General features: G+C 41.4%; 1 protein-coding gene across 7 annotated transcripts in view; it reads right to left on the bottom strand.

The window, feature by feature from the left end:
* Positions 1 to 1,038: 1,038 nt before the first annotated feature.
* LOC110474598 (ubiquitin-conjugating enzyme E2 E1) overlaps positions 1,039 to 13,263 on the bottom strand; it is a 45,286-nt gene continuing 33,061 nt past the window's right edge. For all 7 annotated transcript variants that reach the window (XM_085573195.1, XM_085573198.1, XM_085573194.1 and 4 more), the window contains 3 exons: positions 9,763 to 9,895; positions 2,572 to 2,719; positions 1,039 to 1,823 (listed from right to left, as the gene is read on the bottom strand). In XM_085573195.1, coding sequence (XP_085429321.1) covers positions 1,726 to 1,823; positions 2,572 to 2,719; positions 9,763 to 9,895 — 379 coding nt within the window. In that variant the 3' untranslated portion in view covers positions 1,039 to 1,725. The remainder of the gene's footprint in view (positions 1,824 to 2,571; positions 2,720 to 9,762; positions 9,896 to 13,263) is intronic.

The following is a 13,263-nucleotide window of genomic DNA, read 5'->3' as shown; positions in this document are numbered from 1 at the left end:
TAAACAGCTGAGGGAGCTCATACACCAAACATGCACTGTGTCACATGTTGGCAGTTCAGCCGATGAGGGTACGGTGCTGCTACCCACCTAGCGAAGAAAAGGACACCTCTAATTAACAGATTACTTTGAACTAAGTTAGATTTGCTCTGTATCTAGATAGGAAGAGAAGTATGTAAATGAAATACATCCAGAATTTATTTTAAAGTACCAATCCAAGTCTGAGAGTACAGGTGACCACCCAGCACTCACAAGAATGTTGCAAGGTGAAGCACTCACCGTGAAAAATGAATCTGTGCTTCCGGCCTTTACCTTAAGGGAGTGGTCAGAAATGCCATATCCACAATTAACTGCCCTGTTGCTACACACCTCAATGCAAACACTATGTCTCTAGGAGATAATCTTTACAGGTAGTTAAAGGATGTACAGATACTCCTTTACGGTGTTGTCTGCTACCTTACCAGGACACGATTCCTTCTCTTCCAAGTGTGAATAGACTACTCCACCGGAAAAGCATCAAGACATTATTTTCTTCCTTTTACTTACTGTCTCTTTCCCTTCCAGATGGCTTATACTTTTCTAGTACTTTCAAATATGCCAGTCCTGCAGAGGCAAGGCTGTGAAAACTTAAGCTAAAAAGTAACCATCGTGGATGCTGTGGCAAGTTACCTCCTCATGGCCAGGTCCCTGCACAACACTTAATGAACAGTTGTGAAGGTCTTATGCTGACATTCATTGTATGTTTGTCTAGAATTGTCTTCCTAAAACAGCAGCAGCCTGTGCAGATCTCCCTTGTCCTTAACCACAGCATACATTCTCTAAAGCATACAGAGACACCATTCTGGGAAAATGACAAAGCAAGGGACTAAGCAGAAATCTTTTCTTCTTCACTTTTTTTTTTTTTTTAAACATCTTTTTATTAGCACAGTAACAAATGCAGACTTAAGTAGCCCACAACATACAACCAATCCACTGAGTGACTCCTATTCCACACCTTACAGTTAACAGCTTAAGGTATTTCACTACAGGTTACCATAAGTCCTGATTAAACCCTTTATTATTTTCACAAAGATAGATTGGCTTATAAAATAATACATTAACTACTTCTCATTTCATATATGAGGCCATATATCCACCTCTCCATATCACAGATCATGAGATGACAGTCTTTAAAAAGGATTTGTTAAATACCAATGTGCCCTCCATAGGGAAAAACAATCCAAACATCTTTTTACAAAAAAAACCAAAAAACAAAACAAAACAAAACCAAAAAAAAAAAAACAAAAAAAAAAACCAACCTAGAACAAAATAAATCCCTCAAACCCAAACAAAAAGTGAAAACAGTGTGTAGAGTCTTGAAAGGACTTTTACATAAATGTCAACCTATGTACCTGTACAAAATTAAGCTGTTTTAATCTTTTACATATTGCAAGCAAACTGAAAACCAAAGAAGTCTAAGAAGTTTACATTCTTCTCGGTACTATATGTGAGCTAATATTGCTGAACTAATTACAGTCTTAAAGTATGCTATTCCAAATCCTAGCCGTCTACTGTAGCAAGATACCTTAAGTTACAACAACAAAATCTTAGGAAATAAAAGACTGAATAAAATCTGTTATAGAAATACCCTACTCTTTACCAGCACCCTCCCACCCCCCACCCCTTCAAAATCATAAGCAGCTCTTTCCATCACAGACAAATAATGTAAGAGTTTGATGAAAATCCAATTTATGTAGCGTATCTTTTGGTCCATTGTCTGGCCATTCTGTCATGCTCTGCTCTGTTAGTCATATACTGAGTGGCAATGCTTCCAACCAGGGGGTCAGCTGAAAAGGAAACACACCGCTTATTTCAGACAAGTTACCCAATAAAAGCTTTTAAATAAAGATGAAATGTGAATTTCATACAAGGCAAACACATGGGTAAGGTACACTGTAACAGTCTAAACATACTGAATTGATAAATCTGTGTCTTCTCTGATTTTGTGCATTTATGGCGATGTACTAATCTGTAATTTAATAGCGTGAAATGCCAATAAAGTTTTAAGAAGTTTAAGACACAACAATCAATCATATTTTGCATTACTGAGGGCTTTCACCAAGTCATGCATTTCAGGTTTATTTTATTCCTTCCAAGGGTGCCTGAGATACTCATGCTAAGTGTACTTGTAAAGCTGCCTTCTAGGAAAGATAAAATTTCAAAAAGGGGTTTAGTACAACAAGTTTAGTACACGGTGAAATCTGGCCTTTCTCTCCTCTTTAGACATATAAAAATGCAACCTGTAAAATGACTTTGGAAGCGAAAACATATTCCTCTTAACTTGTGTGGACATCAGGTGGGTTAGAGCAGCAGTGATGACCACTTGTGGCATAGTTGGCCCCTTGTTTTAAATGGATGATGGAAAGTAAAAGGTTTTCAGGCTGGGAAGGTCTATCTCCCTCCACCACCTCTGACTGCCCTGGAGAGGGAAATGCGCTCCACCGGAGGCATGAGCTGAGCTGGCCATACCAATGGAATGAGGAGCGCCACGTTATTTAGGTGCTGGGAGGAACTCAAGGCGGCAGGTGGACTTACCGGGGTTACAGTCTGTGAGGAGGGAGCAGATGGAGAGGAGAACTTTAGAAATGGTTAACGCTGGACTCCAGTTGTCCTTTAAGATGTCCAGGCAGATGACGCCTTGGCTGTTAATGTTACAGTGGTAGATCCTTGTCCGGAACGTGACCTGCAAGAGAGGGGTGTGAGCGGCGTGCCGGGTGCCGCCGGGAAGGGAAGGGAAGGGAAGGGAAGGGAAGGGAAGGGAAGGGAAGGGAAGGGAAGGGAAGGGAAGGGAAGGGAAGGGAAGGGAAGGGAAGGGAAGGGAAGGGACGGGACGGGAAGGGACGGGAAGGGACGGGCGCGGGAGCGAAGCGGCGCCGGGCCGGGCTGACCCGCCGGGCTCCCCGGGCCGCCGCCGCCCTCTCGCGGCGGAAACGGGAAACAGCCGGACTTGGAACACGAACGAGTGACAGCCTCGGGAGCCAACTCCCACGGTCACGCAAAACCCAGCTCGTGGTGGGTTTAATTTCTTTTTCCCACTTTTTTCTTTTTTTTTTTTAAGTAATTTTTGTCTTTTTGTTCCCAGTGACGAAAGGGCCAGGGCCTTAACATCAGCATTTTTCTCCCTCTAGACTCCCAAGGATTTATAAAATCCTCCAGACAGGCGCTTGGAATCACAGCTTCCATCATTTCTAAGAGGCTCAGCAATGGGGGAAGTTAGATTTACTTATTTTCATGATATGACTGAGCTAGGCAGCTTGCCGCAGAAGTTATCCAAAAGGGAAACACAAGCACCAGGAGCTGTGCTCAGAACACCATGGGACCTGCACAGAGGCCTTACTCCGACTCACTGAGTGAACAGCAACCACTAATTTGGTGCAATTTGCATGGATTAGGATTATGAGCATGAATAAAGGCTGGTGAGTTCATGTCCTAAATCCTCAAAATCTGTCAGCTATCCACACCTAGAAATTTTATTGTCTATTTATAGGTCACAGAAATATTTGCAGAACACACTTGGTAAGTGTGTGGTATGACAAGAACACACCAGTGCTTTCTCTAGAGATGGGACCAGCCCACACATAAAACTTGCCAGTCAATCCTCATTTTTTCTACTGCCTTTCTGATGCAAAAAATTTTTCTGTGACCCTTGCTCTCACAGGCTTGGGGAGCAGGCACAGGGTGGGGTGACAGCTACAGAACTCTGGTGACTGGCATGTCCCTGTGTACTGAATCCATGCAGTGTTTCCAAGAATGCTCCCAATGCACAGAGCACATGGGCTATTTTTGGACTTCCAAAAGCGGTTACTTGTCACACAGGAGACACCCACACTGCATGCTTGGGGAGATTTTACGCTTATTTCTTGTGAGCTGCTTGGATTTTGGATTAAAACAGGAAGCAAACAAAGGAAACCCCAAATCCCTGCACGTTTGCACATTATGGGGGAAATAGCAAAATGACTGCAAGAGAGCAAAGACGTGTTACCCTCCCACACCTTCTGCAAAAAGCTGCCACTCCAAAACCAAGAACTCCTGATGCTTTCTACCTAGGGAGCCTTAGAGGTATAGCAGACAAGAAGCCTAAATGACCTTTGCTTCCCAGATCATCTAATCTTCGGAGGAAAGGCAGCAATTACTCTCTGCAGTCATGTGGAAGTCCACGTGCAGCAGCCTGAGCAGAGGGCGGATCTGCCTCTGCTGTACCTGCCCCAGCCCACACTGTTCAGGGCAAAACACATTTGTGGCATTTGCAGCTGCTGGCAATGGCTCTGCCTCGGGTTCCAGGCTCTCCCACAGCCCAGCCCTGCTCAGTATTTCTGTGTCTGACCTGCACCTTTGGTCTCCTTCCAAAAAGGTTTCTAACTGTAAGTGAGGTAACCATTTTGACAGTTTAAACACTTCCAGAAGGGAAAACATGGACTATTTCCAAGTTGATACAATAAGGACCAAACTAACATAGGTCAACAGTTCTAATTTGTAAACACAGAAAGTTGTTAATCCTGATTCGCAGCACAAAAGCTAAATACTCTATAGACAGTTTCTCAGTCCGGTTGACTAATAACTGATAACAAGGCATGAATGCTGTTTGCCTTTAAGAGTAAGATTTATTTTTAAATTACTTTTCATGAAGGAGGGGAAATTGAAAATGAAAGAAGACTCCCGTATACTTGCAGAACAGCCTGGTTCCTTAACACACCTTAAGATACAATCCTTAAGGGATATATCCATGGCACTAAGAGCAGTTTTCACCAGTGAGAGGAACTCTACCAAGCACTGTGGAAAAAAAAATCTAAATTTGTTTTCACTTTAGCAGCAACTCAGAACTAGGATGGTGTCTGACACTTACAGTCCAGCTGTTTGCCATTTATGATTTTAGCTGATGGCACAAAAGCCAGCAGTGCAGAGAAACCAAATGGAGCTGGAAGAGGGAGAAACTGGAAGCCCATTTGAAAACAAACAAAAATATTTAAAGAAAATGCTCATTACACCCTAAAGGAGAAAAAAAAAAATCTCACATCAACCTAGTACATTCAGACCAAAATCAAAAGAAACTGAGTTACTTGGAAGGTAGTGAAGAGAACAGCATGTGGAATAGCAGAAAAATATAGTGTAACTGAACAATTTGGAAATGTCCCACCTGAGATTACATTAATGCAGTAACTACATGAAGTTAAGCACAGCTTTTGAAAAGACATAAAAGAATCTAATCTCAACCTTACCCTGAAGTGATAGCAGAGGTTAATTTACACAAGCAGCAGAATAGGAGTGGGTGGAAGGAAGTGGTTAGAGGTTATTAATACAAATGATCAAAGCACACACACCAGGTCAACACAAGTTACTGTTTTCACCTCAGTAAATGAAATCTAACCCAGCTATAACGTAACTCTTGGGAAAATGTGCATTTTAATAGTACAAATACTGAACTCTTAAATTCTAATTATACTTGTTTGCTGGATTCTCCTAAATCCAGGCACACCCAGCACGTGCCTGACTCATTTGCTGTCTAAAACACAGACAAAACCAGAATGCAACACAAAAATGAAAAAACATAAAAAGCAGAAGACATTAACACCAACATTTTCAAGGTGTTGTATAGAATGCTCAATTAAATGCAAAAGAACTCCATTATACATATTTAGGAGATGAGAGTATCTGTCCCTGTATCAGATTTCTCCCACTGAAGTTCCTTGTACCATGCAACGCATTTCCAAGTCAAATTTTAAGATCTTTCATTTCTCCATCCTCAAGCACAGTAGTGCAGTCCCTCTTAATATCCTCACGGGAATCTAAATATTACTTCTAGCAGTCTTTTGGCTCTCCTACAGGAACATCCTCTCCAAAAGCATCTGCACCATACTGAATCAAGCCCTCAGCTGGAGCTAGACCCAGTCCTCAAAGGCTACACCTGTATATCACACATCTCTAAGGTGCTCATCAATCACACAGCATTTGTCAGTGTTTATGCCTCAACACCTCTCTCACACATACTCCTAAGGGCTTGGAAGCTTGCCAGGATGACCATTTTCACCTAATTTTATTTAAGAAAGTAAATCCTTTAATGACATTTCAGTTTCAGGTTATGAAATGTGTTCAACTATAAGCACTTCACCATTGGGCAGCCCACCACAGCAGGAACTGTCCTCAAAGGAGTTACCAAAGACTCACAGAGGTTTTCTTCCACTGGTCTTACAGGGCTTACCAAGGAAGATTCTAGGATTGCTAGTCCTTTTTCCTTACTGAGCTTCATCTTTTCAGAAATCAAATCTTTTAAAATGACATTCTAATCTATTTTAAAATGACTTTACTGTTCTGTTAGTGCTCATTATCAAAGTGATATACGCTGGATTTTGTTTCAACTAGCTGTTTCTTTATTTCTTGCCCTAAAAGGCACTTGCAGGAAGGCTACTGTAACTACATTAGCCTACCACTTAACCATGATCCACAGACAGTATTTACTCTCTACTGCAAGGAGTTGGAAAGTCTGAAATAAACAAAATAGCAGGAATAAAACAGGAGCAATATGATAATCATGTTTTCCACATTACCACTGATTAACACTAGATTTTAATACAGGAGCAGCTTTGATTCTCAAAGGATGGTTCTTCATTTCAACCTGAAGTGTCCAAGTAGAAAAAGTGTGTTCTATTATAGTACCACCATGCTTTCTCCTATATATCATCTCAATGAGCCTGAAGTTACCTGGATTTTATTTCCATGCCTACATGTGGTTTGTAAACTGACTTCGACTTTGCTAGAAAAAAGACTCCGTTTAAATTAAACTGCTCCAATACAGTGAATCACCACTAAACTCATCTTTTAAGGGCTCAGTAAGTGGTGCCTATCTGTTTGGTGCTTTAATTCCACCCTTCTCTTCATCTGGGTGAGGGTTTAGATGCAAAGATAAAGGCAAAGCGATCCCAGTCAGAAGCAAGGAGCAGAAAGCAGGGCTGAGCTGGAATGACATAACTGTGTACTTGGTTCTGCATGAGGGAACCTGGCATATAGGGCTGTCTATAGTTCTGGCAGTGTGGTCTTGCAAGGCATCCTACTTGAGCCTCGAAGCAGCATGGTGGGAACACATCTAAGAGGAAGGGCTGCAACTCTGGCTGGGGCATTTGCACCATCTACCCTGCCCATGCAGACACTTCTGCCTAGGTGGAGCTGCAGAAGGGAGAGGCTGCAGAGTGGATCTCAGACTGCAGGCAGTGTCAAGACCTTTCTCCTGAGCAGGACAGCCAGCAGGCCTACCTGCAAAAGGTGTTGCCCAGATGGAAAACCTCCTGCAGCAGCTGGCTGAGCTGTAGGAGGCAGTGAGAACATGTGTGGCATCAGGGCTGCGGAGAAGGAGATAGACAGCTGTTTCCAAACTACACTGGACCCACATCCTATAGCCATACAGCCAGAAACTCCCATCAGCACACAGGGAAGGGAGGGGGATCTGCAGGAAGAGATTTCCTCCCAAAGACTGAGGTGTCCCCTCAGAACCACTCTGCTGCTCTGAGACTGGAAACACCCATTGTATCAGAAAAGACACTAAAGCCAAATAAGGCAGTCCTGGGACTAACAGGAAAGGACTCTGGAGCATGGGCAGTTTTTTCATCAATCCTCCTGGGTCAAAGGGAAAGGGTTCAAATGGGCTAGTCAAATCTAGCAAACCAACAAATGGTTATGGGACTGGTGCCACAGACAGGGGTTTGGCTACTTAGACCATGGGACTTGCTTTGGGAAACCAGGTCTGCTGGGCACTGATGGGATCCATCTGTCAGAGGAGGGGAAGAGGCCTGCATGGATGAACAAGGAGCTCCTGGACAAACTCAAACACAAAGGAGCTGTACAGAAAGTGGAAGCAAGGACAGGTAGCCTAGGAGGAATAGAGAGAGGCGGGCCTGTGAACTCATGAAGTTCAATGAGCCATGTGCAAGGTCCTTACCCCTGTGTCTGGCAATCACAAGCACTTGTGAGACCCCACCTGAAGCACCGAATCCAGCTCTGGAGCCCCCAACATGAGAAAGACATGGACCTGTTGGAGGGAGGTCAGAAGAGGGCCATCAAGACAATCAAAAGGCTGGAGCACCTCTCCTATGAAGAGAGATTGAGAGAGTTTGGCTTGTTCAGCCTGGAGAAGAGAAGGTTCTAGAGAGACTTTAGAGCGGCCTTCCAATACCTAAAAGGGCCCACAGTAGAGCTAGAGAGGGACTTTTTACAAGGGCATGGACAAGGAGTCACGGTCTTAAAATGAAAAAGAGTTAATTTAGATGAGCTATGAAGAGGAAATCTAAGGGATTTCCTTAGATTGTGAGAATGGTGAGGCACTGGAACAGGTTGCTCAGAAGAGTTTGTGAATGCTCCATCCCTGGAAATGTTCAAGGCCATGTTAGATAGAGCTTCCAGCAACGTGGTCTAGTGGAAGGCATATCTTCCCACAGTAAGGAGGTTGGAACTAGATGATCTTTAAGGCCCCTTCCAACCCAAACCCTTCCAGGATTCTAAGATGAGTCTGAACAAGCCTGGATTGATAAATGCTCCTGACCTGTACCATAGAAAGCAAAGGTGTAACAAAGCACACATGGAAAAGCAAAAGATCCCTCTTTTAAATGCTTACTGGGCTCACAACATAATAAATTGCATGCAGTTGGCTGGACAACAAAATATTCAGCAAATAAAAGGAAAAAAACAAACCCCAAACTGAAATAAACAACAAACAAACAAACTACTCTAAAGTGAAGTAAATTCTGACATGAGAACCACCTGTTGCCAGAGAGTCTCCAAAAAGAGATGGAAAAATGTCAGCAGAAAAGCACTAGAGATGTCCTAAGGTAGACCATGCTGTATGTCAATCAGAGCCCTATCTTAGAGGTAGAATTTAAGGACCTGTTGGTACTACCAGAAACCCTGAAATTATGTGAACAAGAACAGGCAATCAGTTTCCTTAATTTGGCAAGCTTTTATTAATTTGTTTTGTGTAAACAATTAGCATTGCTCTGTTGAAATGGACTGATGGCCTGAAGAAGTCCTTTCTGCTGCAGACTACACCAAAGTCTGAAAGATGGAGCAGTCATTGGCATTTATCTCATTGATCAAACAACTTTTAAGTAGAAAGTTAAGCATGCACATAAATGCCTTCAGATACAAGACAAACACCAAGTGTATACAAGCTCCTCTTGTAACCCAACACTTTTCCTGTGGCCACATATTGGAACTACTGGATAACATTCACTTGCACATTTGCCTCAGAGCACTGGAACACAACAACACTGGAATGTAAGAGCTTCACAAATATAACACACCTACAGAAAGTTTGGTACTGTACAAATAGGTGAACAACACAAGTGTCCAACAAAACTGAAAAATTAAATACTACTTTGGTGGCCAAAACACATGTAGCTTATGCTTACAGTACCTGAGTTATTTTAGAAATAAGTGTGTAGCATTTCTCATCTTCTCAAGTTTACTTACTTTTCAGTTTCTCAGTCTTGTCTCAATGCTTGCACTAAATGCTTAGGACTTCTTATAAACAGAAGCAGGAAGAAAGAAAACAAGCTCTAGGATAATTATCAAGAGGACTGGAAGAGCTGTTAACATTAGCTAATAGAAAGTCCTGTAATGTTCAAACTGAGCTTAAGTTTTTTCTTAAGAAGAGTGGCTTTCAAATGGGCTGTGCTCCATTAACACTGCATGCTACCCATGTTTAGCACTCATGACTTAAGATGTTAGCTACAGGTCTCTTACCTTTGGAGGCTTGAAGGGATATTCTGGGGTAAATGTGATGTCAAGGAAGAAAACACCTCCCTCATAGACTGAACCTGGAGGTCCTAGAATGGTTGATCTCCATTCGTAGATGTTATCACCTTTGGGGCCAGCACTAAGAGATAAAAAACAAAATAATTTAGAAATACTACCAGAGCTCAAATAAATATGACTTCTAACATTTGCCAAGTATGATATGGAAGAAATATTTCAGTGTTACTATTCATACACCACCTGAAGTAGAGACAGGGTTTAAAACAATACTGAATGCTTTCAAACACTCAGACATCTTGCCTGAACTTATCAGTGTTCCAGACTGTTTAGCAAAGCTGAGAAACTAGAGGTGGGGTATGATTTCCATTTTCTCTCCCTTGACAGTTACAAGAGCAGCATTGCCCAGAACTACTCCTAAACATACTACACCATCAATACAATACAATAACTAAGTTTAAAATAACTATTTCCTACTGTATTTCAGAAATGTCTCTTCCATCTCAGTCTTATTAGAACTGTACCACATTAAAGACCATACAAAACAAATTAAGGATATACGTTAATTTTATTAATCTTATGTGTTCTTCAAAATTAAAATATATCCTGCATTATTGTTAAACAAAGGCTCATAGTATAATGGAAGGAAGCCAAATTAATGATGCTGCTATTAAATGTCAAAATTTTCTACACTTTTATCATTCTACTGCACTGATTTCTAAGATGAGGCCACATGATCTTACCCTGTTGATATTGCTTGCATTGTGGAACTGCATTTTTTTAGGGGGAATTAAAATCACTGTGCCAAGTTAAAACAGCACTTTCTCAAATTAGCCCTGCTTATTTGATATTCTGCCTAACCTGCCAGCAGCTCACTACAAGCAGTACAAACTAAAGGTGTTGCAGAGATCAAATGTCTATGTCAGTAGAGTGCCATATGTCACCAAGAATTCCTAAGTACAGCTCAACCTATAAAGCCATTAATGGTGTAGGACTCCTTTGCTGGCTCTTCCCTTCTGTACTGCTATGGCAGTATTTTGTTTGTAAGATGCCAGAGCTGGAAAAATATTTGCATAACAGGAGGTGCTGACACAGCTTTTTCAATCATGGATGTACCATGGTTTCAGAAATCTCTTCTCCCCTTGTTCTGAAGGGGATGGATCTTAACATTCCTAATACAATTAAATCTAGCCTTGCTCTTCTTTCCTCCTTCTTTTAACAAGGCTCCTCTAAGACAGAAGGCAAAAACCAGGCTCTTTTCATACTATTATAATCGCAGAGCAGTATCACTTGAGAGGGAAGGCAATACAATAAATTCAATATACATATGACAATGTGCATTTGATTAACATGCAGGGAACTAGAGTAATCACTAAGTGTTAATAACAATGTTACAAGCAGAAATACAATTGCAAGAACATAAATTGTAAACAGAGATCAGAGGCATTTTTTTCCCCCCTGCTCTTCCCAGTACTGGTGAACATATTCTTGACAGCAGGGGAATCAGGAGAGAGAAACAGAATTAATTCTGTTATCAAACCTAACATTTTTTTTCCAGATTAACCTAATAAAATTTCACAATATGTTGGTGCTAGATAATTCAACAATGGTGAAATTATGACAAAAAGCATGCTTCTAGGGAAAGGAAAGCATGTAAGAAAGCAGTAGATAGATTCTCTGCAAATGATGCACCAGCCACAAGGGAAAGATTTTTCTCTCCAGAACACAAAACCCCACACAGCTCAAGATCAGTATTAAATTAAAGTAAAAGCCATTCCATCCTGAACACTCCTGGTATCCCACTCCACCTTAATGACTTGTCCCTGTCTTATGCAGGTCCATATATTTGGGCACTCAGTATTCTCCAGCTACCACTTGTGCGTTAGACTGGAAAAGTGCTGTATTTTGAGGGAAGCTCTGGCTCTGGAAAGACACCAAATAACTGTGCAAACTTACTGAAAAGGACTCTCTGGAGCACCCTTAGTCTCTGTTCCAAGGAATCACATCTTTATGTACCTATTAGCAACCTACTGACACACTGTCATTACTGCAGGTTGTGCTGGCAATCATCCTCCCCCCCATCCCTCCCCTAAAGGTGGAGCTACTGAACGGGAACAGGTACTTGAACTTCGTTAGCACCGATTTACTGTTGGAATTTATATCACCAGAACTGCCAACAGAGAGCACTTCAGCACTCAAGAAATGTGATGTGCGATTAGCACTGAATACAGCCCTCTGAGGCACTGAGAAATATTTCAACATTTCGCATTTTATTTCCAGCTTCAGCCCAAGGGACTGTCAATAAAAAACTCCCACAGACTTAAAAAAATATATTATCATTAGTAATAGTCGTAGAAATCTCTTGTATCCTATTGGGTTTCCAATTAGAGCTATCACTGCAAACAAGTAATACTGCCATATTGAGAGTGCAACATCTTTGTAAGACATCAGTAGGCTTTAACAATGACGTGTTAAGCTTTCCTTTTAAGCTTTTCATAATTCAATTAACAAAGTAAAAGAGCTGTGCATGTCTAACTTTTACACATTAACATTGATTTACTATAAAAGGACTGAATGAGGATGATGCAAGTCAGCTTCAAGTATGATACTGCTTAGATTCAATTTAGGATTAGTAATATCAAACAGCTCACAAAGACCTAGTGCATAATAGAAAAGTGACAATACTTGACCACAGTGTAAGAACAGTGGCATTAACTTTTGGCAGAGGTATGGAAACTGTCAAAGGCTAAAGACTACATTGTTTGTTTAAAACCCTTGCCATTATCTGCCTCAAAAAGAAATTCACTGATGCATGGACACAGGGCTCACTGGCACAGCTGTCACCTTGCCTGATATGTGTCACCACTGCTCAAATGAAGTGTCTAGATCTACTAATACAACATTTTAAAGCTGTCCAACATATGACCACTAGAAAGACAATTTTAACCAATTAAATAGAAATTGTTTCCGCTCCAAGAAGAGAGTATGTGAGCAATAACTTTCTGTATTAACTCAGCAGCCCACAACCTCTTCACTTCCAAAGGAAGAAATGAATAAAAGACCAGCAATTCAGAGTGAAAAATGACTCCAAAAGAAAACTGAAAAGATCCCAACCCATTATTATCCTATCAAGCAGCATGTGTTACACTGCAGTGCAACTGAGATCTCTCTTGGAAAAACAGTGATATATTCAGTGAAGATGCACTGCATTCACTGTAACAACTGATCCCGATTGTTCCCAATGATGCTAGCTTATCCCCAGACTGATGTTATGTCAGAAACACTCTTTGGGAAACCTCCCAGAGCCAAGGTATTGTTCAATGAGTATTTAATTTTCCAAGTCTAGAAGCAGGAAAATGCAAGGCATTACCTCTTGGTAAACACAAGGCAGAGAGAAAGTGTCAGCACAAGTGAGACAAAGCTCAAAGTCCTGCACGGGCCAAGTCCTAACTAGCATTGTGCTGCTTTGGAAAAACCTGATCTTGCTCTGCC

The sequence above is a fragment of the Lonchura striata genome, chromosome 2, assembly GCF_050655825.1.
Source record: "Lonchura striata isolate lonStrDom1 chromosome 2, ASM5065582v1, whole genome shotgun sequence".
NCBI lineage: Eukaryota > Metazoa > Chordata > Aves > Passeriformes > Estrildidae > Lonchura > Lonchura striata.
This window is presented reverse-complemented; position numbering and strand designations above follow the sequence as displayed.